Source organism: Trichosurus vulpecula, chromosome 1 (assembly GCF_011100635.1).
Source record: "Trichosurus vulpecula isolate mTriVul1 chromosome 1, mTriVul1.pri, whole genome shotgun sequence".
In the NCBI taxonomy this organism is placed as follows: Eukaryota; Metazoa; Chordata; class Mammalia; order Diprotodontia; family Phalangeridae; genus Trichosurus; species Trichosurus vulpecula.
The window spans coordinates 47,913,919-47,939,872 of NC_050573.1; the positions used below are offsets into that span (position 1 = coordinate 47,913,919).

At 45.1% G+C, this 25,954-nt stretch overlaps 2 protein-coding genes across 2 annotated transcripts in view; one reads left to right on the forward strand and one right to left on the reverse strand.

The window, feature by feature from the left end:
* The window catches only part of LOC118845611 (E1A-binding protein p400-like), a 129,005-nt gene extending 107,741 nt beyond the window's left edge, over positions 1–21,264 (forward strand). The window contains exons 41-54 of the mRNA XM_036753601.1: positions 846–982; positions 2,161–2,217; positions 2,307–2,385; positions 2,686–2,964; positions 7,952–7,997; positions 8,095–8,204; positions 12,189–12,393; positions 12,854–12,951; positions 15,423–15,647; positions 16,132–16,285; positions 16,721–16,830; positions 17,484–17,630; positions 17,969–18,046; positions 19,081–21,264. Of these exons, the coding sequence (XP_036609496.1) occupies positions 846–982; positions 2,161–2,217; positions 2,307–2,385; positions 2,686–2,964; positions 7,952–7,997; positions 8,095–8,204; positions 12,189–12,393; positions 12,854–12,951; positions 15,423–15,647; positions 16,132–16,285; positions 16,721–16,830; positions 17,484–17,630; positions 17,969–18,046; positions 19,081–19,353 (1,998 nt within the window). The 3' untranslated portion in view covers positions 19,354–21,264. The remainder of the gene's footprint in view (positions 1–845; positions 983–2,160; positions 2,218–2,306; positions 2,386–2,685; positions 2,965–7,951; positions 7,998–8,094; positions 8,205–12,188; positions 12,394–12,853; positions 12,952–15,422; positions 15,648–16,131; positions 16,286–16,720; positions 16,831–17,483; positions 17,631–17,968; positions 18,047–19,080) is intronic.
* Positions 21,088–25,799, reverse strand: DDX51 (DEAD-box helicase 51; the record flags this gene model as incomplete). Its single annotated transcript, XM_036753612.1, is given in 9 exon segments — positions 21,088–21,964; positions 22,617–22,751; positions 22,944–23,007; positions 23,144–23,245; positions 23,535–23,651; positions 23,739–23,854; positions 24,007–24,202; positions 24,552–24,697; positions 25,691–25,799. Coding segments are annotated over 9 exon segments (1,012 nt in total), but the record flags the coding sequence as incomplete, so codon positions are not given.
* Positions 25,800–25,954: the final 155 nt, after the last annotated feature.

The window sequence follows — 25,954 nt, forward strand, 5'->3', positions numbered from 1 at the left end:
GGTGGGAAGATGGTGAGAAGACGCATCAAAGCAGAAATGCATGAGGGATGTTAAGGGCATAGTAAGCAGACCAGTCTGGTTTGAGCAAAATGGAATGTCGGGTAGGGATGGAAAGACAGGTTGGAGCCAGAATGTACAGGGCCTTGACGGCAGAGCTTAAGGCATCTGGACTTTGTTCTGTAAGCCGAGGAGGGCAAATGGAGGAGTTTCAGTAGGGGTGGGATGTCCTTAAAGCAGTGGTGGTTCACGATGATTAATTTAGCAGTAGTGTATAGGATGGATTAGAGGAAAGAGACCTGGGCGATATATTATGACCCCTTCGTGTTCGTGGGGAGTATGTTCTTCAAGTATAAGTGTTAAGAGCTTATGAGAGGAAATGGTGTGTAGGGAATAGATCTGTGCCTGAACTCTGCTAGTGGCAGTGATTTCCTCTGCTCACAAAACCTAAGGTCATTTTTGTCTTGCAGTCATTGTCCCATCACATTTAGATACTCTAGGTAACAGTTGGATCCTTCTTTGCCAAGATCCTTCTTTGCCATCTTTGCCGTAAACAATGATTGTCCTCATTTGGAGATATCTACTTGGGGCCATCTGTTTCTGTGCCTTTGGGGATGCTTTCAGATTTGGTGGATGTTACAGCTCCACGGTGTGGCCATCCTAACTTAAAGGCTCTGTTGGCCTTAGAAGATTTGATGCTTTGTTTTAGTCTTCAGAGGAGAGTCTGCAAACTTTGTCTAGGATTTAAGGGCCTTGCTGCATTGGGCCATAGATAAGGGCCACAGACAAATGAAACAGAATATTTTGGGGGATTATCGTTCATACCTTTCCCTTATGTTCCTTTGTAGACCAAGAACAGTCGTCCACTTCGCACTAACCAGGTCTATGCTCAAGATGAAGGTGCCACTCGCACCCAGCTTTATATCAATCACTTTGAGATGGCAAAAATGATTGCAGGAAAGAGAAGTCCCCTGAGCAAGCCCCTGTAAGTTATTTATGAGTGTTCTCTGTTTTGTTTAATTAACAGTGTTTTTGAGCTGAGTTGGCAGATAGGAGTCATCTGCAGGCACAAGAGCTTTCAAATCTTTCCATTAGGAATACCAGGGTGAGGGTGAGGGTGGGGATATTAGGCAGATGTGTGTATGTATATGATGGGGGTGTTTGTGAGTGTGTGTGTGTGTGTGTGTGTGTGCACTCGAGTGCGTGCCTGTGCCTGAGGGATGTCTGAGGATGTAAGGGTTTAGGGCTTCCAAACAGGTAAGATGAATTGGTTTATGAAATGGACTTCTTGTCAGGTTAATAGATATATTGTTGATTGAATCTGTTCCTAGATAAGATGATTAACGATTAATGTCCATGGGAGGGAAGGCTTTGGCGGAGTGCTCAAGGGTTAGCTTTGTTCTAGTCAGCATTTTTATCAATATCTTAGATTGGGAGATTGTAATCTTTTTGTGTCAGGGGCCCCTTTTGGCTGTCTGGTGAAGCCTATAAACCCTTTCTCAGAATAATTTTTCAAAAAAAATTCATAATTAGAGGACATTTTAAATTCAGTTAGAGGTTAGTGAAAATAACGACATCATATTTTTCCCATCTGAGTTCACAGACCCCCTGAAATCTCTCCATGGACCCCTGAAGGGATATGAGGATCCCAGGTTAAGAATTAACTCTGGAGTTAGATGAAGACAGAGAGAGTATTCTTACTTCGTCTGTATATGGCACAGTGTTGGAAAGAATATCTAAAGCATTGGATGACAGCATTTGGGTCTAAAAGAATCTCAGAAATTGAGCATGACGCTAACAAGATGAAATTTAGTGGGATCAATGTAAAGTTGTGCCTTTAAGTTCAAAAAATAAACAGCACAAGTATAGAATTATAGACCTGTGCCTTAAGGGCAGTTCATTTCAAAAAGGCCTGGGCTTTTAGTTGCTTGGTATGAATCAGCAATATGATGTAGTTGTCAAAAGGGTGGGCGCCATGTTTTAGGAAGGGTTGTGACAAGCTGGAATAAATCTAGAGGATCTTGACCAGGAAGGTGAGGAGGTGTCATGTCGTATGACCATCAGTGGAATGAATGAGATGTGTTTATCCTGGAGAACAGCTGTTTTTAAAAACAGCAATAGCAGCAGCAGCCTTTCCAACAGTAATATTTGCTTGATTTTTAGGCTTGGAATGAATCCTTTCCAGAAGAATCCCAAACATGCATCAGTGTTTGCTGAAAGGTAGGGGCCTAGAATTCGTAACAGTTCTCAATTATAGGGAGCAGTTTTTCCTCTGAAATTTTTCTTTAAATCTCTACTTCTCTTTCTAGTGGAATCAATTATGACAAGCCCCTGCCTCCAATTCAGGTTGCTTCCCTACGTGCTGAACGTATTGCTAAGGAGAAGAAGGTAAAGTAGCCACTGATGCACCTCTTCACTGTTCTTGTTAACATGCGTGTGTTGCACATTGAAGAAGAGATCCCTATGCAGCGTGATTCCAAAAATGAAGCACTTTGAGATGCTTCCCTCCCTCTTGGAAACCGTCATTAGACTTCCTTTGTAGCACTCTGTTGTTTTTTTCCTTTTGTAGATGAAAAGAATGATTTCTGTGCCGGGGATATCCCCATATGCTGTAATATAGCAGACTTGAGGCACATGCTCCTGTGAGCTATATGAGAAATGATGGTGTTTTCCCCCAATTGTTTCTAGGCTTTGGTGGAGCAGCAGAGGGCCCAGCAGCCAACAGGGATACAGCAGCAGCAGCAACAACAAAGCAACCAGCAACAGACCCAGCAAGCAACTGGGCAGCAACAGCAGCAGCCTCAGGCTCAAGTGCAGCCCCAGCCCCTGCCTCAGCCTCAGCCTCAGCCTCAGCCCCTGCCCCTGCCCCTGCCCCAGCCCCAGCCCCAGCCTCAGCCACAGGTAGTCCAGCAGTCCTCAGCTTTAGTCCAGCCTTCAACAACTACTGTAGCCAACTCTGCAGTATTGGTAAGAACTTATGTAAAAGAAACTATATTTCTGCTAAATTTATATTTTTTTAATTTATATTCCTCCTATTTATTTTTTATTTTTTTATATTTAATTTATTTAATATATTTAGTTTTCAGCACTGATTTTCACAAGAGTTTGAATTACAAATTTTCTCCCCATTTCTACCCTCCCACCCACTCTAAGATGGTGTATATTCTGGTTGCCCCGTTCCCCAGTCAGCCCTCCCATCTGTCACCCCACTCCCCTCCCATCCCCCTTCCCCTTCTTCTCTTGTAGGGCAAGATAAATTTCTACACCCCATTGCCTGTGTATCTTATTTCCTAGTTGCATGCAAAAACTTTTTTTTGTTGTTTTTTGAACTTCTGTTTTTAAAACTTTGAGTTCCAAATTCTCTCCTCTCTTCCCTTCCCACCCACCCTCCCTAAGATGGCAAGCAGTTCAACATAGGCCACATGCGTATCATTATGTAAAACCCTTCCACAATACTCATGTTGTGAAAGATTAACTATGTTTTGCTCCTTCCTAACCTATCCCCCTTTATTGAATTTTCTCCCTTGACCCTGTCCCTTTTCGAAAGTGTTTGTTTTTGATTACCTCCTCCCCCTATCTGCCCTCCCTTCTATCATCCCCCCTTTTTTATCTTCTTCCTCCTTCTTTCCTGTGGGGTAACATACCCAATTGAGTGTGTATGGTATTCCCTCCTCAGGTCAAATCCGATGAGAGCAGGATTTACTCATTCCTCCTCACCTGCCCCCTCTTCCCTTCCTAGAGAACTGCTTTTTCTTGCCACTTTTATGCGAGATAATTTACCCCATTCTATCTCTCCCTTTCTCCTTCTCTCATTATATTCCTCTCTTATCCCTTAATTTGATTTTATTTTTTTAGATATCATCCCTTCATATTCAACTCACCTTGTGCCCTCTGTCTACATATATATATACATATATATATGTATATATAAAATATACACCTACATATATACATACATAGACACACACATATGTATATATATGCATACACATATATATGCATATTCCTTTCAGCTACTATGATACTGAGGTCTCATGAATCATACACATCACCTTTCCATGTAGGAATGTAAACAAAACAGTTCAACTTTAGTAAGTCCCTTATGATTTCTCTTTCTTGATTACCTTTTCATGCTTCTCTTGATTCTTCTGTTTGAAAGTCAAATTTTCTCTTCAGCTCTGGTTTTTTCACTGAGAAAGCTCTAAAGTCCTCTATTTTATTGAAAATCCATATTTTTCCTTGGAGCATGATATTCAGTTTTGCTGGGTTGGTGATTCTTGGTTTTAATCCTAGCTCCATTGACCTCCAGAATATCGTATTCCAAGCCCTTTGATCCCTTAATGTGGAAGCTGCTAGATCCTGTGTTATCCTGATTGTTTTTCCACAGTACTCAAATTGTTTCTCTCTGGCTGCTTGCAGTATTTTCTCCTTGACCTGGGAGCTCTGGAATTTGGCGACAGTGTTCCTAGGAGTTTTCTTTTAGGGATCTTTTTGAGGAGGCGATCTGTGGATTCTTTCAATTTCTGTTTTACCCTGTGGCTCTAGAATATCAGGGCAGTTCTCCTTGATAATTTCTTGAAAGATGATATCTAGGCTCTTTTTTTGGTCATGGCTTTCAGGTAGTCCAATAATTTTAAAATTATCTCTCCTGGATCTATTTTCCAGGTCAGTGGTTTTTCTAATGAGATATTTCACATTGTCTTCCACTTTTTCGTTCCTTTGGTTCTGTTTTATAATATCTTGATTTCTCATAAAGTCACTAGCTTCCACTTGCTCCAGTCTAATTTTTAAGGTAGTATTTTCTTCAGTGGTCTTTTGGACCTCCTTTTCCATTTGGGTAATTCTGCCTTTCAAGGCATTCTTCTCCTCATTGGCTTTTTGGAGCTCTTTTATCATTTGAGTTAGTCTATTTTTTAAAGTGTTGTTTTCTTCAATATTTTTTCCAGTATTTTTTTGGGTCTCTTTTACCAAGTCATTGACTCGTTTTTCATGGTTTTCTCGTATACTTCTCATTTCTCTTCCCAATTTTTCCTCTACTTCTCTAACTTGCTTTTCCAACTCCTTTTGGAGCTCTTCCATGGCCTGAGACCAGTTCATATTTTTCTTGATGTAGGCTCTTTGGCTTTGTTGACTTCTTTAGGCTGTATGTTTTGGTCTTCTTTGTCACCAAAGAAAGATTCCAAAGTCTGAGACTGAATCTGAGTGCATTTTCGCTGCCTGGCCATGTTCCCAGCCAACTTACTTGACCCTTGAGTTTTTCATCAGGGTATGACTGCTTGTAGAGCAAAGGGTACTTTGTTCCAAGCTTGGGGGGATGCACTGTTGATTTCACAGCTATTTCTATACAGCCAGCTGTGTCACACCAGCACTCCTCCTTCCCCAAGAACCGCCAACCTGGACTTGACCCAAATCTTAAGCTGGCTCTGCACTCTTGCTCTGATCTGCCACTTAATTCCTCCCACCAGGTGGGCCTGGGGCTGGAAGTAACCGCATCTGTAGTTCTGTAGCTGTACCACCCCTGTTGCCCTTGGGGCGGTGGCTGAACCTTGCACTCTGTCCCCTGGAGCTTTTCCCACTAACCTTCTCTGTTGTCTTTGGTGTTTGTGGGTTGAGAAGTCTGGTAACTGCCATAGCTCACTGATTGAGGGTGCTAGGGCCTGTTCTGCCTGGCTCCTGGTCTGGTTGGTCCTGCCATTGCCCACACTGAGCTCCACTCCCCTCCACTCCCTGTGCGATAGACCTCATCCAGCAACCATCCAGGCTGTCCTGCTGTCCTGATCCCTGATTCCCTCTGCTATTTTGTGGGTTCTGCAGTTCTAGAATTTGTTCAGAGCCATTTTTTATAGGTTTTTGGAGGGACCTGGTGGGGAGCTCACGCAAGTCCCTGCTTTCTAGCCGCCATCTTGGCTCCCCCCCCCCAATTTATGTTTTAAGAAAAGTTCTTCATGTGCATCCCTTCCTTTATTTGGTTGTTTGTGATACCCAGTGCCATGTATATTGAGGAACCTGTTAAAGGGACGTTGTTCAGATCTGCTAAAATAGCCATATGACCAAAAAGTGTTTTTGGGCACTTGAATAGAGGGGCAGAGAGGGAGGGGGATAGAGGGAGAGTGCCATAAATGCATAAATGGTGAGTAGTAGGTTTCACTTAAATTCACCAGGTCTAAGTTAGCTATTGACATTATACAAATAATTGAGAATAAAGATGAGTAAACTTTAAATTTAAGGCTATATTTATGTGGGTAATTACTAATTCTAATCCAAGTAAAATCACTGAATCAAAGAATCACAGAATTCCCAAGTCTAATGGCCCAAAGGGAAGTGGTTGGCATTTAGCTTAGACCATTCCTAAACAGAATTCCAGCTACAACTTAGCTGAGGAGCAGTCAACCCAGCCTTTGCTTGGAGCCCTCTTATGAGGAAGAACCCATTGCTTTTGGAGAGAGGCCAGGGCACTTTGGGGACCTCTGATTGTTAGGAAGTTTTTCCCTTATATCAAACCTCAAAAAAGCATCTTCACCATTTCTGCCCGTTACTTTTAGTATTCCCCTCTGAGACAAAGCAAAACAAGCCAGTTCCCCGTAAATACACGAAGGCAGTGACTGTATCCTTACTAAGTCTTCTCTGCTCCATGCTGAGCATCCCCAGCTCCTCCATCCTGTCCTCATATGTTACAATGGCTCACATCTACTAGCTGTTCTGTTGACCAGAGGTGTCCAACTCAGTCAGAAAGGAGGACCACTAATAACTCATAAGGATTCCTGTGAGCTGCAGATTGACTTAGAAAATCACACATTCACATTATCTATGTTCTATTGTCTTTTTATTAATTTTGTTAACTAATTATATTCTGGGAGTGTTATGGGCTGCATGAGGCCCACAGGCCACATGTTTGACACCTGTGTGTAGACATGGCAAAGTCAGCATGTTCCAAAATGAACTCTTTCTCTTTACCCCCAAACTCAGCTTTGCTTTCTCTGAACTTTTAATTTCTGTTGAGAGCGCCACTTTCCTCCTGGCCCAGCCAGGTTCACAGGCTTGTCATTCTCAGCTCTGCTCTCTCATTTATCTCACATATCCAGTCAGTTGCCAGGTCTTGTCACATCTTCACAATATCTCTTGGATCTTTCCCCTTTTTTCCACTCCCATCGCCACCCCCCAGCTCAGGTCCTCCTCTCCTCTCCCTAGGCTAGTGTGGTGGTGTCTTAATTGATCTCCCTGCCTCAGGATTCTCCCCTCTCCAATCCACTCTGCATGTCCAGCTCTTCCTTTTCTTCGGTGTTACCAATGCAATGCCACCATCCCGTCCCCAGAAACCAGTTCCTTCTTGTTCATGACAGTTCTCCCTGTCAGTTCTTCCATCTTTTTGAAGGGTGAAATTAGCATTAATCCCCAAATCTCTGATTTATAGTTGAAAAGGACCTCAGTGACCATGTAGTGCCTGAAAAGGAAGCCCCACTGGCAGTTAGTAAGTGGAAGCTCCTATTTCCCTCCCACACTCTAAGCAGGATAAGGTAGGCCAGGAATTCATTAGCATGTGTGCTTTTGGTAGAGAAAGAGCTCCCGTATATATGTGTCCAGGTAAGTTAAGCCTTTCATTCCTGCTCTCTCATGTCTTTGTGCTGGTTTGTGATCTCCCTGCCATAGGCGTAGTCTCTTTCCTCATTTTGTCCAGGTGGTCTCCAGTGTCTGCTAATGATAGTATCGCTCTTGTTTGTGCCTTACCCATGGCTGCTCAGTCTCACTGTGAATCGAGCAGAAGCAAGCAGAAAGGGCACAAGACTTGCTCAAGATCACAAAGCTGGCCTCCAGGGGCAGGGCTGGAGCTCCAGCCCAGGTTTTCCCATTCCCAAATCTATCACTCTTTCCACTTTGCCTCCACTCCAGATTAACTGGTCACAATGTTGGATATTATTTTAGCTTATACTGTGACTTTAAACTGTCTTTTCAACAGGCTGGAACAATCAAACCTGCAGTCACAGGTGCAAGCATTCAGGCAGGTAAGAGTTTTAGTAATTAAGCATTTTTTGATTTGTGAAGAAACCAGTGAAAGCCTTTTACTATATTCCCTTTTCCCTGGCTTTGGTTTGTTTTCAGCTACCATGAATGGAAATGTCATTGTGAATACAGTTGCTGGCGTCCCAGCAGCTACATTTCAGCACGTCAATAAACGTCTTGCCTCACCAGTGATGCCTGGACCACTGGCAGTAAGTAGTGGCTCGTCCTCTTTCCTGCCCACACTCCAGGTATCACAGCCCAGGTCCTATTTTCTCAGCCTCTTACTGGCTGTGTTATAATTAGTCCAAACCACTCCCAAAGGATAGACCTAATCTTTTGATTAGGGGGTCTGCCTGGTCCAATTAGATGGTGTATGCAAAGAACTTTGCAGACATTAGCTATTATCATTACTTTGTTAAGCATTCCAATTCTTTAGTTCTTCACAGATACATGATTTCATCAGTGTGGGTACTTAGGCCTTCCATGCCTCATTGCATGATTTCTTGAAATTCTTTGGCCAAAAACCATCATCATGAGTTAACTCCAGGGTGATGGATGAGCCTCTGCAAACTTAACCTGGTCTAAAATCAGGGGTGTGATCTAGATGACCTTGAAGGTCAGTCTCTTCCTGCTCTGAATCCATGATCCTCTGATCCCAAACACAATGGTGCGTGGGCTGGCCTCTACTGGAAGCCTTTCTTCCTTCATGGGACCTGCCAGAACTTGAACTTGCTGACAGCCTTGGAGTACCCTGGGTTGCCTCCACACCGTGATGAAGCACTGGAGGAAAACTTTAATGGATGTTTATGATAATAGCAACAACCACATCCCATCTGTCTGTAGTGCTTCGAGGCTCACAAAGTGCTTTGGTCCCAACAACCTTATGAGTGCAAGTTTGCCCCATTTTGCAGATGAGAGACTGAGGATTTCAGTGGTGAAGTGACTTACTTGTCTGGGGTCACAGATTACCTTTTTCTATGATTTCCCCTTTTTGAGGGGAGAGGGGTAATTAGTTACAGTTGTATTTAGCTCTCTTGTATTTTTGTTGTCTGAAGTGTTTGCAAAGCAAATCATCTGTTCAAATCTGGTTTTCTTTGTAGGAATGCCTCAAATTTCTCTTTTGAAATTGAATGTCCATCTTTTTTCATTGATGATTAGGCTCAGGTTTGCAAGGTACGTCACCAGAGGTTGTATCTGGAATTCCTTTGCTCTTTGGAACACATTGTTCTGTTCCCTCTTATGGTTTTTGGTGGGTGCAGAATCGTCTTGGGTTATTCCATTTTCTTTCCTTTTTCATTTGAAGGTCTTTCTCCTGGTCACTTGCAGAATTTATTGTTTGTCATTGAAATTAATTAAATTTAACCACTACATGTCTTGGAGTTTGCAGCCTCGGGTTTTCTTCTTCTTCTGGAGATGCTCTCTGTATTCTTTCGATTGGCATTTTGTTTCTGTGATCAGAAGTTATGGGCTATTTTCTTGTATTATTTCATGTATCGGGGTGTTCAGGTGCTTGATGTGTATTCTTCTGGGATACTCATAATCCTTAAGTTGTCTCTACACGTCCCCTCTTTGAGATCAATATGCTCTCCTTTGCATAGAGAGTATGTCTCCTCTTAATTTATTGCCTTTGGTTTTTCTGAGGTAGCTCAGGTGGTACAGTAGATGGAGCACTGGTTAGAGTGAGCCAGAGTTCAAATGTAACCTCAGACACGTATTAGCTAGGTGATGCTGGGTGAGTCACTTGACTGCTGTTTGCCACAGTTTCCTTATTTGTAAAATGAGGAAATAATAAGACCTACCTAATGATACCTGCCTCCCAGGGTTGTTGTGAGGATCAAATGAGATTATATTTGTAAAGTGCTAAGCAAAGTCAAGCAAAATGTGAGTCTCCAGTGGCCATGTCCAGGACTGTGCGTGTTGGCACCTTCTGTCCATGACCTGTCCATCAGGAAGTGGGTAATGGGCTTCATCGTAGGTCCTCTGGAGGAGTGGCCCATCACTGCCTTGATAAGAGTTCTGAAGTCTTTCAGAGTTGTTTTCCTTTACAATGTTACTATCCTTGTATAAATTACTCTTGTGGTTCTGCTCACAACACTCCATGCCAGTTCATAGCACTCAGGATTCTCTGAAATCATCTTTTATAATTTCTCATGGCAAAATCATATTCCATTGTATTCATGGAACATATTTTGTTGGCCATTCTCCACTTGTCTAAGAGGTGATCTAAGGCACCCTCTTAGATGATTAGTTCTTTCATTTCCAACCTACTTTTAACCCTTACTTCAGGGTGGGGAAGCTTATTTTGCTTGTGTGTACGTGTGTTCAACATTCCTCTGTCCATTTCAGATATGAGTTAGTTCATCTCATGTTCACTGCTCCACCCCTTTTTCCATGTTTGTATACTTATCTCATGCTTTCCAGTTATGAGAAATCAGACAACTCCTTCCACTCAAAATTCCCTTTCTAGGTTTCTTTGTTCTCTTGTGTTTGTATTTCAGTGGTCCTACTCATGTTTGGGTTTTTTTTTTTTTTATCAGAAATGCTTGAAAGTTCTCTATTTCACTAAAGGTCCATTTTCTTTCCTTTTAGGAATATACCCAGCTCTGCTGGGCAAGACATTCTGGGTTGTATAAGTCTAGATCCTCTGCCTTTTAGAATATTGTATTTCCAGATCTCTTTCTTGTTTTTTAGTAGAAGCTGCCAGGTCTTATAATCATCCCGACTGATTAGTAGTTGAACTGCTTCTGATTATATAGTTTGCAGTACTTTTCTTTAACTTGGGACTTTGGCTGAATTTTGGCTATAATATTCCTGGGATTTTTACTTTAAGAGGTTCCTACCAGGAAGAAATTGGTAGATTATTTCTACTTCTACCTTCTGGTAACTCTAAATTGCTTTCATATTGATATCTTGAAATATAGAGTCCAGACTACTACTGCTACTGCTGCTGCTACTACTTCTTCTCCTCCTTCCCCTTCTTCTTCTCCTCCTTCCCCTCCTCCTCCTCCTCCTCCTCCTCCTCCTCCCCCTCCTCCTCCCCCTCCTCCTCCCCCTCCCCTCCCCCTCCTCCTTCTTCTTCTTCTTTCTTCTTCTTCTTTCTTCTTTCTTCTCCTTTTTGTTAAATCATGATTTTTTTTTCAGGAATCCAATGATTCTTAAACTATCTCTCCTCTTCTAGGTCCATGTTTTTAATATTAGATAGTTTATATTTTCTTGTATTTTTTCAATCTTTTAATCTTATTACAATATTTCTTGTTTTCTCATGGAGTCATTGATTTCCATTTGGTTTTAGTTTTCAGAGATTCCTCTTTTTTGGTAAGATTTACCACTTTCTTTTCTAAGCTACTTCTAAGATACTACTAAGTCCTTCCAGTTCTTTCCCCAGGAGCTTTTATTTCATTTTTGAAAAATCTCTTGCTTAATTTCTCCTTAAGCACTTGTGTAGCCTTTGTGGAAAATCCATTTTCCCTTTAAGTCTCTTATTGTAGTTATTGTGGAGTTAATCTCTCCTTTTTTTGGATCTTTAGATTTGCAATTTAATTGGCAATAATTGGCAGGTATTTTCTTTGATGGACTCATCTCTCTAGCTTTAGTTCCTGAATTGAGGATTTGTGCTAGAACCAGGCTCTATTACCTGCATGGTCTTGCCCTGCATCCCCTGAGTTCTTGTGCTGACCTCATTTCCCAGAGTCTGACTCCTTGGGCTCTTCCAGGGTGAGAGGGCCCTCTTTGGCATCTCAGGACGTGTTTGGGTCCTGGCCTTTCTGGCTCTGAGTACTGCAGTGCCCTGCTGTTTACTCTGTTGCTGCCTGCTGCTTCCTGCCTAGGGCTCCCGAGGTCCCCACCCACTGCTTTCTGACTATTCTGGGATGTGTTTATGGCAGCCCTGTGCTGTCGCCTTAGCCTTGCAGGCTGCATGCCTCATCTCTAGCCATGCTCGACTTATAGTTCTAGGTGGAACAAGTCACTTATTATGGTTTCTCATTGGATTTTTTGATCATTATGCAGTCTGGTGTGAACTGGGTGGTCTGCTTACCATTCCCTAAGCCATCAGTGGCAGAGAGCTTCTATACTCATTTTAGCATTAACTATTCACAACAAACTGAGAGGCGTTAACTTTTTTAAAAGATGGTTTGGTTTGCATATGCACCCCTTTGAAGAAAAGCTCACATTTTGCATTCTTTTTAAAAAAGGCTACGGGAGGCGGCACTCCTGCTCCAGTGGTTCACAGCCAGCCTCGGCCGGCTGTCACGCCTGCTACTTCTGCCGAGCTCCTCTCTGGTGCATCCACACAGGGGGTGCGAGCAGTCACTCCTATCCCAGCATGCACTGTGGCCATGACCAGCCTGACCCCTACGCAGGCTCAGACAAGGTCGTTAGTGACTCAGGTAACACAAGGTAACAACTGGGTTTTCTTCCTCTTTTACTTGTAGAATAGATCTAAAAAGGGCTTTGAAAAAAAGAGAGTGCTGTTCAGATGTATGGCATTAGTTTTTAACATGTACAGTGACCACAGTTATTCATTAACTGTGCAGATCATTCACTTTCATTGTGTCTACAACAGAATACAGGAGCTGCATCCTTGTTTCATTGCTGTGTGTATAGGTATGATAAAGGGAAGCCGGGAAATCATGTTTTATCTGGAAATCATTTGTCTTTGTCCTTAGCAAATGACAGTGTCTTCTAAACTACTTCAGAATCTCCTAATTTTTTCCAAAGTTGAATCATCCTTTAGAGTACAATCCTAGCTCTCATAAGCTGAGGTTTTACCTATAGATTCACTATTTTTATCATTCCTCAAAATACAGATTTGGGGATTCTTTTTGTGGATTTGGGCACTTCTCTCTTTTCTTTGCAGGGACAGCCACTGGAGTTCAACTTTCCAGCAAAACCATCACTCCTGCCCACTTCCAGCTTCTCAGGCAGCAGCAGCAGCAGCAGCAAGCAGCAACTCAGGTGTGGGTCCCACTATGCCAGGGCAAGTCAGAGGCAAAGTTATCCTAGCTTAGAAAGTCTTTGCTGTCAGTAGAATGACTTTGGCGACAAGGGGTCAAATGGGTGTTGATGAGCACCTGTACTAGAAAAGTGGTGGAAGTGGAAGCAGAGGATTGTAATCTGCTGTAAGAGATTTGAGGAGATAGAATGAACTGCTGGACTTCTGAACTGTTGGGGGAGAGAGGGATAGGGAAAGAGGATGGAAAGACAGCAACGTTTCAAACACAATGAATGAATGAAAAAGCTTTTTATTAAGCACTTCCTTTGTTCCAAGCACTAGGCTGAGGGCTGGGGATGGAAACACAAAAATGACACAGTCCTTGCTGCTCTCAAGAAGCTAGCCTTTTTTGGGGGGGACTCAATACATGTGGGGGGTTCAGCTCAGGGCAGATGTAGAGGCTGGCGGGGGCCTTAGGATCCAGTAGAAGAGGGATCCTTTGGATACACAGCAGCAAAGGAGATAATGTTGCCTGGGGGTCTGGAACACAGCGGCAGCGGCAGAGCAGACAGTAAGGCTCGGTGGTTTTCCCTCTTATTGGAAGGGTTGTAATTATTACTTCTTTGCTTATCCAAGTGTTTTGAGTGGTGGCTGTATCCTTCCTGTGGGAGGGGAAGTGTGGTGGAGAGGCCTGATCTATGAATGCTGGGAAAAGGGAAGTGGGCCAAGGGTCAAGGTGGAGTGGTGGCTTTGTTGGGGTTAACTTCTCGATGGGAGAGAGAAAGGAGAAAGAGGCATTGTAGGAAGGTTAGTTGGGCATTGCTGGCACCTGTGGGATCTGGCGATCTGTAGGTTGGGTGGAGGAGGAGAAGGACACTCACTGATGCTGGGCACTCATGGGGAATCTCAGGTGACACTAGGCAACGAGTAGGTTTTCTTTATTCCTGTATCTGTGTAATGTATCTAAAGGGACCTAGAGAGTTATAAAGTGTCATACAGATATCAATATTAGTATGTGTTATTGTACATAGCACCTAAAGTTATTTATTATCTTAATGAAGTCAGAAGGAAGAATACACTCGGGGGAACGGAGAATGAATTTGTTATGGACCAATCCTTAGAATTGTATGAGGTTTTTACATTTTTTTTAAAAACTAACAACTATTTGCTAACAGCTTATTAAAAGACTAGATATTGTAATCAAAAGCCTGTCACCTTTTTGTTTGCTTTGCCTAGCTCTCCAGATGACCTTCTTCTTCTAATGATTTTTGTACTTCATGAGTGCATAATTTCATCATTTAGGGTGCTTCCTTCACTAACACAGATTTCAGCCCCACAATGACTTGGTAGAAGTTCTGTATGTGTGTACTGGGGTGGCAGAAAAATACATCACTCTCTCTAGCCAACCTGGTAATGAGCTTCTCCCAACTTAGTGAAGCTGGTCCTTGGATGACGGACATGTAATCTGTCACTGGACCCATACTCAAAGCCTTTCAAGATTGGTAGGACCAACAGAACATGTTCTCAGCTGGTAGGGGGACCTCAGGGGTGTCATGGAGCTAGCTTGTGCCAGCTGATGGTTAAATTTTTAGTGTGAGCATTTACACTTTGGAAATCAGCAAATGCTACAAATCAGGGCTCGATTTATTGCTTTGTTGATTGTCTAGACTTCAGACAATGATGGAAAAAATGTTAATAATGCAGATTAACCTTAGAAGTATGTTGTTAAATATATCTGTCCCCCCTGCCCCCCCGCCACCACTCCCAAAGAGCTGGTTGTTTAACATTTACCAGCACAGCCTTGGAAAACCTCCACACTACATTGAGCCATCAGAATAGAATCATAGTGGAGGCTACCCAAGGAACCCTGGGAAACCTTTCATGTTTATAAATAATTATTTGGTGATGACATAGACAAAAATACTGGTTAAAATTAAATCAATGTCACTCATGATGATAAAAACCAAAATGATTAATTATACATAAGTTTGCATAAAATGAAATACTATTGACATTTTAAGTGTGGCTGGGCCTGCAGTTGATTGAGGGTTTCCTATACATTAAACAATTGATGCATTCAGCCATTAATTAGCCAAATCAGATGCATTTACCCAGATATTAAGAATTCCATTCCAGTAGGAATGAATAGATTTGAAACTCCATAATCAGTTAAAATGTTCATTTCCTGTTTTGACTATTGCTGATTAAAGACACAGGCAGCTATTCCCACATCCATGAAGACCAATGTAGCTATAGCAATATAGTATCTTGTCTGTATTTTTCATTATGTAAAAACATGTGTGGTGTCTTTATATATGTATACATATATATATGTATTTATATATATATATATATTAATAGAATTGTGGTTACAAGGATCAACTTATTGAATTCTCAGTCTTCAAAGTATCCATAAGTAACAACATGAGACTTACATAAGCTTTGGCAACTCTCAGTAAAGCAGAATAGAATGAATGTTCTCATCTCCCTGTAGGACCACCTGATCAAGCTTCAGAAGCATAAACTGCAGCTTGCCTCCCAGCCTCCACCGCCTCAGCAGCCGTCTCTGCCAGGACCACAGACAGCTCCGGCGCCTCCTCAGCTGCCCCCTCTGCTGCCGCCTCCAGCACCTTCCCCCCAGCTCACTGCGGTCCAGACCCCCCGGCCCGGAGCCGTATTGGCTGGCACCGCTGTGGCCAATCTCCAAGTCGCTCGCCTTGTGAGTTCTCTGTCATCACGTTCCGAGCAGCTTTTCAAGTAGATTCTGATTCCGGCCAAACTGGTCTTGTCTCTGGGCCTTTGCACTGGCCATTATTCCATGTGGCTGATGGCACTGACTCCTGGTCTCTGCCTCAGAGTAGATGCACCATCCACAGGTCTTTGCTGAACCCCATCCCCTGCCCCTTTCTGTCACTAGCACGCTCCCTCTCACACTAGCTTGCATCTAGCCACTTTGCCTATAGTTGTACTTCATTAACTTTACCTTTATGCTGCACATGTGTGATTATGCACTTGTTATCCCTCTTCTCAGAACGTTTGCTCCCTGGGAGGAGGGCTTGTTTCAGTCTTTGCTCTTGTGTCCCCAGAAGCTGGCACATTGTAGGAGCTTCAGGAATACTTGTTGATTGATTCCAGCCTTTAAAGACTCATGACAGATTCAAAGCGTTGAGAAGCTAACATGGCCCTTGCTTCTTCCCATCTAGACCCGTGTGGCCACTTCCCAGCTTCCAGCTCCAGGACAGACTGCCCCTGCAACTCCTGCCAAACCTCCTGGGGCATCATCGCCGGCAGTCACAGCCCTACCAGTGAACAGGACAGGAATTGGGGGGTCTCTTAGCCAGCCCCAGAAAGCCACAGGTGCTTGACTGGATCTTCAGGCATTTTGGTCACTTAGTTTTAAGATATGAAGTGACATAATTCCATGATGTGTATCAGGCCTATTAAAGCCCTTCAGTGTGGAGCTTGTTGGTTTTGTTTTTTTCATCACTGCAGGCCTTTCTTTGAATGGTCTTAACTATAGTCTGTGGCCTGCTGAGCCTTTACTCTCTTAAGAATGGGAGGCAGAACCAAAGCATTTTCCTGTGAAAAGAGAGTTTACATCTAAGCCATGGAAAGACCAGGACTGGTAGGGAGGTGGGGGAAGGGAGGAAGGCCTGTTTGCTTTCCTGTTCGGTAGTTGGTTTCAACTCCCATTTTCTGAACAGAGGAGCAAAGTGCTGGAGAAAATCTATGTCCTGTAATAGTGACTGGCATTCTTGCATGCTAACTGCCATCGCTGTTTTCCTTGTATAGGACCGACAGTAGTTGCTCAGCCATTGCATGTCCAACAGCTTCTGAAACTCAAAAACCACCAGCAACAGAAAGTCATGCAGCCTCAAAGTCAAGCAGCTGGCCAGCAGAAGGTAGGGTCATCCTCTGAGCCCCTTGATAGGCACGGGATATGGACTTCTCCTGACATACTATAGAGGCTATGAATTTTACTGCATTATAGGAAGTTTGTACCATTCCCAGGAAAACCTGAAGGGTTCCTTTGGGCCCCTCCAGGAGCTCTCTCTCTCTCTTAATCCAATCTCTCCCTCTCTCCCTTCTTTCACCTTTTCCTCCCTCTTTCTCTCCCTCTCCTTCTCTCTCTTCTCTTTCCCTCCCTCCCTCTCTCATCACTCCCCCTTCTCTCTCCTCTTTTTCCTCCTCTCCTCTCTCCCCACCCCTCTCCCTTTCCTCTCCTTTTCTTTGTCTCTCCTTCTCTCCTTTTCTCTCTCTCCCTCTTTCCTTCTCTCTTTCTCTCCCTTTTCTTTTACCCCACCCCTTCCCCCACTGCCTTTCCCACCTTCTCTTTTGTGGATATTTACACTACATTTGTATAGAGTCAGAGTTTAAATAACTCTGATGTTTGTCATATTTTCTGGCTTTTACCTTTTCTTTCCAAATCAGGTTTTTAGTTTAGAAATACAGATTTGACATTGTTTTAAGCAGATTCCCTGGCCTATAATTACAGTCACTGCTACATGACATACTTCCCAGAACCTCTTCCGCAGACACTTATTTTGTTCTCTAGATCAGTGCGCAGCAAGTCACTGTCCAGGCCCAGCCGCAGAAAGTGGCTTATGCTTCTCAGCCCAGCATTAAAACTCAGTTCCTGACGACACCCCTCTCCCAGGCCCCAAAGCCCACAGGAGCCCAGCAAGTGCCATCCCCAATACAGGTATGGCAGTGCTATCACTGCACTCTCGAGGTCTCAAAGGTAAGGCCTCCAAAGGACAATCAGGCTAATGGACTATCAAGGGGCAAATCATGCCTTGGAATGACTCTGCCCTGCTCCTCTTCACTCCTCCTATCCCTTGGCCTTGAGATCTGGGCCCCAGGAATGGAGACGGGGAAGTCAGGTTCAGAGGTAGTGGTGGAGGGGATGGAGCTCCATCACTGTAGGCTGGATGGCCCCTTGTTAGGGGTGTCTAGGGGGAATTCCTCCTTGGGGATAGGGTGGCCTCACTGGCCTCTGAATTCTCTCATTGTATTAACCTGCCCTCATACTTCTTCAAGGTCGCAAAGATTCCTCAAGTTGTTCAGCAACAAACAACAGTGGCCAATATTCAACAGATGGTTTCTGTTTCCCAGCAGGTAAGTTTCAGATATTACTGAAAGTAGTTAACCATTGTCTTTGTCCACACTGTTCACTCCATTAATGAAACTCAGTATGTGTTCTAGTTGTCTCTGGTCACTCTGCTGTTCCACGCTGTCTCCTTCCTAGCCTTCCCACGTCCCACCTCTCGCCTCTCCATTCTCCCATTCTTGGGTCTGTTTCCTGCATGCTGCTCTCTTCTCTGGGACTAGTCTCCCCCTTTCCCATCTGGCAAACTACTTCTCTCTCCCTTATTCAAACCTCTCCTCAAAACTTCTTTGGGTAAGGCTTTCCTAGGCCACCACAGACCCTTGGAAGATGGCCAGTGATGGGGACTCGGAACTGCTGGACACTTTGCTCTTTCTGTTTTCATGCTGGGCTTCACTTGTTTTGTCTGTCTGTGGTAGAGTGGACATCCTTGGGGCAGAAATCATGGCTTTTATTGTGAAGCATCCAGCCTAGTATTGACACTCAGTAAATGTTAAGTGATCATCCAATGCTGTGTTTTGCTGCCATTTGTTAGATAATAAGCTGAAGGCCCAGTGGCTAACACTGTTAAGGTCAGCTGCCCAGATTTCTTTTTAACATGTTATTTTCAGTGCAGGCTGTGGCTTAAATGTGAAGAACACTAGACTGAATCAGTCTGATGTTTTTAGTAGTCTTGACAAGTGAATCAGATCTAATCAACTGTGTATCAGTGGGTCATTCGGATCCAGAAATAAATTCACTAGCAGATAGGCACAGTGTCAATTTCTCTTGGGAATGCTAGGCATTTCACCCTGAGCTAAGCTAAAGCCCATGATTATTTGGGGGGTTCAGTGGGGAGAAGCAGACAATGGCAGCCTGTGTTGGTGCCCAGCTTCTTAGTGTGTCCTCATCCTCTTGACTCTTGGTAAACAGTATGAGGGCAGTCTTCAGTGAGCCTGAAAGCAGTGACTGTGCTCTGTTCTCTCTCCAGAGGGAGCAAACAAACTCTGGGCCCAAGCCTTTTAATGTGGAACCATGTACTTCTCCTGTCCCCTCAAATCTTTAGATTCAGCCTCAGCCACAAACTGTGACTATGTCCCAGACTGCGGCCGGCCCGCACCAAGTACAAGTGCTTCCTGCAACAACAGTGGCTCCTCAGACAGTTCAGCAGAAACTTGTGCAGCATCAAGTCGTGACCCCTGCCACACCACAGCTGCAGGTCCCAGGGGGACCGAACCCTGGCCGGGTCCCTCCAGCCTCCGAAGGGCAAAGTCAGCCATCCAAAGGACAGATGCGGATGTCTGCGGTCAGATTAAAGGCATTGCCCAAATCCAACTAAAGGGGTGCCCGAATATGGCCGGCCAGAGAGAATCTGGAAACGCCAGGGAAAGGTTATCTAGTGTCATGAAACACCTTTAAAAAGTTACACTTTATCTATGATTGTACGCGGTTGGTGAAATCCTACTTTGAAAAGCTGACTTGCTCTTATTGGACCATCATTGAGTATTAATGCAGACTACATAAAGAATGTCAACTTTCTGTTCTTTCCATTTACAAGTTCAACAGAGATTGTTAGAAACATTCTCTGCCCTCTTAAAGCGGATGGTCCGACGCAGCAGCCCCTAACATCATAGGCCATTTTGTCTGTTCAGAAGTAAGTCTGACTGGCCTGGGCTGCAAGCTTTCTGGGTAAAACTGGCCCCTCTCCCCTTCCACAAGCAGTCCCGCCTAGAACAAGTCTGGGTGTAATGTGATCTGTAGTCCTTCAGTGTGACCATCTGCGTCTAGCACTGCTTTGCACATTAGTAGGTGCCTAATAAATGTTTGTTGAATTGAATCTGGACGTATAGTTAAGATTTTAACAAAAGTTCATCTTCCGTTCTTGTAATTCTTTTGAACTGTTAGTTCTGTGTACAATTCCTGAAGCTGTATGTGTGCGCGTGTGTGTGTGCGCGTGTTTGCTTTCATTCTTTGCTTTGTGATAATGGTTATTCTTGGAATGTAATGAGTGTGTTGATCCTAGTTCTATGTATAGTAAAACTGTAACCTTTTTGTAAAAGGAGTATTCACTTTGTACCTCGGAGAATTTCCTATTTGTCTAGTTTGATACTTCCAGTTTGGGAGAATTTTTAACTGCTGGGGTTTAATTTAAGTTTCATTTGCTTTTGTGATGTTTCTGTGTTCAGTACAAAATCTATTCAGCCTTCAGCTGGGGAAGAGAGAAAAGTAAACAAAACCCAAGATTTAATTCTGAATTGTGCAAAGAGTACACTTTTATATGATTATTTTACTAAAGTCAGTAAGAATAATGAATGTATATTCAGGTAGATGTTTGGAGGATGGGGTCACAGTCTGTTACTATCCTAAAGGAGCTTGCCTCATTTTTAAAGAAATGATACAACATAACGTATGGTCCTAAGACTTGTCCACATGTGAACCTTCTGAAAATAAAGCTCGCTTACGTAAGAGGCCCAAAGAGCTCCTCTTGAATTGGTCCTGCCTTTTACTTTGACTGTGGCTCATGTGACAGTGACAAGAGGGATTTTTCCATTACATTTCATAAAGTGGATTTTTTTAAAGTATTTTTTTCCTGTGATGTGGGATTATTTGATTTTTTGGTGGGAGTTTAATTAAAAATAAAAGCATTTTTACTTTATGAGACAACTTTAAAGATAAGACATTATTGGTATTAGATGAAATGTAATGACAATGCAAGAAGGCTTCTCAGTGGTTCTGGTCTAGGTCAAAATTGTTACGTCTTCTGGGCACTGGAATGTTTTCTGGGCTGTGTCCCCTCTCTGGGTCACCCTGGTCACGCCCTGACTCTGAAACCACTCTTTGTTACCCATTTATCTTTCAGGGCTTTTCAGATGAGCAGTGAGGTAGGCTCAAAGTGCCATTTGAGTTTGTTAAATTTGGGAACAAAAGGGAGAAACATTTTGCATCCCTGGCCCATTTCAGAATCATGCCAAGTTAGCTCGTTTTTCCTTTGGAACGTTCAGCTCTGTGTCCTGCATGGCCTGCCAGAGGCAGCTGGCTCCATGGCCCATCCATCAATCAGCAAAGACAGAAACACCTTTCTTAACTTTTAATAAAAATCTCTCTCTCCCAGTGGTCAGCTGGTACTAGGAAGGCAGGGCCAAGTATAAATTATGGATGAATGTGAGCGCTTGTACTTGCTTTGTAGGATTGTATGGAATTGTGATGTATCCTACCAAACAGAGAGTGTAATAAAGTGTACATTTTTATAGTTGGTGGCATTCTTTCCAATTTAATATGGTGTGCATGGTAAAATCTGTAATTTTGGAAACTCAATGAATAAACGGCCCAGAAGCACCCCGGGATTCACTCAGATGGAATGACATTTGCCTCCCCATCGCTGACATGGGTTGACAGTTGACCTGAATCCAGCCTGACGACCTTAGTCATTTCTCTTCCTCTTCAATAGGATGGACATGGTTTCCATTTCTGAAGTCCCTTGACCTTGTCTCTGTGAAGGTCCCAACCACCTCCGTGATCTCTGGCCCCCACCAGCACTAGTATCTGAAGTTTAGGTATTCAGGCTGTATGCCACTGCTTGGCCAGGAGAATGTCCCCTCCATTACATTCATCCAGAACCTGCCTGGATGTGTCCCATTTTCTTGCTTCACTTGAGATCAGTACTTAAAACAAGTATGAAGACTCTGTAAAATTAAGTTCTCTTACCCCATCCCCACTATGATTGGCAGCCCAGCAATTACTGGGCTCGGTGGCTCATTTTCAGAAGGCAGTTCCAGACAGTGATCGAGTCCTCAGACCATGCCTATGTGTGCCATCAGGTACGCGCCAGTCCCCAAGGCCCAGCGGATCAGCAGCTCTATATACTGTTCCCACAATGCGTCTATGGGCTTCACCCAGCACACGTCATCCATTCCCTGCCAGACTCAGGCCTTCTTTTGTTTCCATTCATCCTGTGAAGAAAAGAGCCAGAGTGAGAAAAGAAGGCAGGGATCAGGTCTTCACAGAGCTACTCCTTGCTTGAGACTGGGGGAGGGGGCACTGCCTGCTGCGGTATCCTTCTGCCTAGGAAACTAATCCAGCAGGCTTGTTGACCACTCTTGCCTTCTTTGAGGGTGGTTCTCCATGGGGAACTACTCTCCTGCTTTGGTCTTTTCCAGGTGGGTAAGATCAGCCCTTCTTTCTGGGCAATGCAGGATACACGGTCTGTGGGGCTCTCCTCAGGGGGCCTCCTGAGGCATTCATTGCTCCATGGGTCTGTGCTCCCTTTTCTGCTGAACTCCTAGGACTGCAGACCTTGGGCACCTTGGTAGCTAAGGCTCTTAGCCCTAGGCAGCTGCGCTGTTGTTAAACTCCCAAAGGAATGCTAGGAAGTAAGTGCATCATTCAGGTACGCTGCCTAAATCCCTTGTCTGGCTTTGCTTACTCGGTCATTACCAGGTGTTAGATCTGTGGCTGCTGTATTCCCTGCTCTTGTGGTCTGGGGAGGTGTCCAGCACTGTGGCTGCTGTATTCCCTGCTCCTGTGGTCTGGGGAGGTGTCCAGCACTGTGGCTGCTGAAGAGCTGACATCTTGAGGCCCATCACACCCCCCCTGAGCCCTTACCCGGATGGTTTTCTGGAGCTCAGACAACGCTTCCTCATACTGAGGCACCAGGGACTTAAGGTGCTCACTCCGGATTAGATGCTTTCCCAGCTCTGGAGCTCTTGCCTCTCTCAGCATCTGAAGGAATTTCTGCTCCTGGGCAAGATAACAGTTCCGGCCAGGTGAGAACTGGGGTCAGCCTTCCCTCAAGCCATTTCTCATTAAGTAACTAGCTACGAGGAATAGATTCTTCCCCACCAGGATCCAGGCCCTGACACACAGAGTCTGAGGCATGTGTGGGGAAGGTGGCAGGGATACAGACAGGACTTATATCCTCATGGGGCTTACCTGTACTTTCAGGAGCAGAGTGAATGCCAGCCCTGTATTCCCAGCTCTGGCTGTTCTGCCTACCCTGAAATCAGACACAACATGGAGGCAGGTGCCCTGGAGTTAGATTAATAACACAGATAACCAGAGTCCCCAGAAGACCAGGGTCTGAAGGAAGCGGGACAGAAATAGTCTTCCCCAGTGGCCCCACGCCTCCTCACCGATGCACATAGGTCCTGATGTACTGTGGGGCGTCATAGTTGATCACAAGTCTCACTCCCTTCACGTCGATCCCTCGAGCGGTGGCGTCTGTGCTGATCAAGCTGTGATGATGTCAAGGGAACAAACACTGGTTGATCTGCCCCATCCTACAGCCCTACTCTTCCCAGGGTATATGCTAAGCATCCCCTGGCAGAGGCCCATGCTGGGCTGTACTGCCACGTGGAGGAGTCCAGGGGGCTGCCAATCTAAGGACAAACAATGAATGAATGGGGCCAAGCTGGTGCCTGCATTCCAACAGCATCCCCAGCCTGGTAGCCAGTTCTTTGCAGGCCCCACCCTTCTGTGCTCTCTGCCCTTGATCCTCCAGCCCTCTCCCTTCAAAATACTCACAGCTGAATCTTGCCCTGTTCAAACTGCTTCAGGATCATCTTCCTCTGGCCTGGTCCGAGTCTGGAGGAGAACTCAGCCACAGGTACCCCCCCAAAGGCTTTGACCAGCAAGAACAACCTGGAGAGAGGGGAAGGAGGTGCTTAGTGGAGAACCCTCACCCCCAGGGCACCTCCTGTGGCCCTTTCCATGCCTTCTGACCCTCACCTGTGTGAGTGCTCCCGGGAGTTGGTGAAGCACAGAACCCGGGAGAACTTCATGTTCTGCATCAAGTGCAGGATGACCAGGGGCTTGGAATTGAGAGTGCAGGGCACATAGAAATGCTGTGGGAGATAGACAGACAGAGCTCGATGAGGCCCAGCGACACCCACTCCTCCAAGTTGGGGACTCGGAGCTGCTTAGATTCTTTCCCTTTCCCCTTGGGGTCCTGCCAGGGCTGGTCAGTGTCTGCCCCCTCCCTCGGCCCCACTCTCACCGAGAGCCCTGCAGGGAAGGCATACTTCCCCTCCCCATCCTGCTCGGTCCTTGGCTGAGCTGTGGATCCCTGGGTCTCCAAGCCAGTGGAGAAGAGCCGGGGCTGGTAGAGGCCCAACTCCTGAAGCTTCTCAGGATTCCGAGTCAGCGTGGCTGAGAACAGTAGCTTCTGGAGTGGCATCTGAGGCTGGCTTGTGCTGAAAGAAACAGAGCAGAGTGTACAAGTGGGGTCTAGAAGGATGCTCTCAGCTGCCCACTGCCTGCTGGTGCTGGAGATATCAACATTGTCAATCCTTGCTCTTCTGAGCCATCCTTCTAAGTTCCTCCCCACACTAATCCATCACAAGTAGGACTAGATGGCCAGCTGGCATGTGCACCTCTTCCCTTCCTCCTTTCCCCACCAGGCCTGGCTCCTTTCTGAAAGGGGATGGGTGACAACCTTCATTTAGCAGAAATGACCAATCACAGTCCTGTTCTCCTCAGGTGGTGGGTGGTAGGATGGGGTAACAATTAGTGGGTGGAGAAAATCCAGCCCAGTTCCAGTACCTGGCAGCAGTTATAGCTCGGGGTTCCACCCTCAGGAATAGTGGGCTGGAGCCTGGGGCAACGTCACCTTGGAAAACGGCTTTCACCACCCGTGGCAGCCAGGACTGGTGCATGCTGTCAATCATCCGGTCAGCTTCATCGATGATCTGTAGAGTGGTGGGTGGCCATGCTTAGAGGAACCTGGGGAAGCTCGTGATTGACAGGCCCCTGCTCCCAGGAACACTGCAGATCACAAGCACCGAGGTCTCCTAGCCACCCCATGCCTCCCCCCCACAGCAAACAACCAACAAGGAATACTGTCCTCAGTGCCCCATATGAATAATGAACATCAGGTCATTGGACCCAAATGGCTCTGGAGGAGAAAGTGAGGCTGGTGACTTTGCACAGCCCTCCCTCACCCAAATCAAAGTCAACTGCAAGTCATGTCATCATTCTCTGATGTGATGGTCTTCTTTGAGAAGGAAGGGCAAACAAAATCTGTGAGTAGTCTCCTCCCCCACCCTCTCCCTCTGTTTACCAGAGGGTGCTCTGCCCAAAGGAAGGTACATTTTGATGTCTGAAAGCTGCCTCATTAACTTGGGGTTTACCTGCTAGATTTCCTTCTCAAAGACCAAGCCTCAAACCCAATTCACTCTGGAGCTCATAGATTGCACTGCCCTCAGTGAATGTAAACAGTAAGTAATGACTGTTTCTCTTTTGGCCAGGAACCCTGAAGGTTTTCCCCTCCCAGTTTGATTTTTTTTCTTTTTTTCTAATTAAAGGGGCCACCCCTTGCCTCACTTCTTAAAGAGGGCTATTCACTGAATGGGCATTACCTCACTCAAAGTGAGTATGTGAAAAGGCCTTAGCCTAAAAAGGTCCAGGGTCTCCTATGCATCCTGGGTCATCTCTAATCATCCTGATGTACATCTGGTCACTGGATCCAGATGGCTCTGGAGGATAAAGTGAGGCTGGTGACCTTGCACAGCCCTCCCTCACCCAAATCAAAGTCAACTGCAAGTCATGTCATCATCTCCCTGATGTCACGGTCCTCTTTGGGAACGAAGGACAAACACAGCAGCTCCATATAATGACTGGTCAGTAAGCAGAGATATGCCCAGGCACCGACCCTGGCCAGGTCTGCAGCTGGGCTGACTTACCAGAAAGCGCAACTGCCTGAGGCTGAATCCTGGCGTCTGGTCCATGTGGTCCACCAGCCGGCCGGGGGTGGCCACGACAATGTCTGCCAGGCTGCGGTACCCAGAGTCCCTGCAACACCACGCACCACCACTGTAACTCTGGTGACCGAGCCTGGTTCAAGATGAGAGGAACTTCCCTCTTCCTCCTCGCTTGCCTTGAAGGGCCACCTTTAGCCTTGGACCTCTCCCCGAAGAGGCACAATCCAAAGCACACCCTCTCACAAG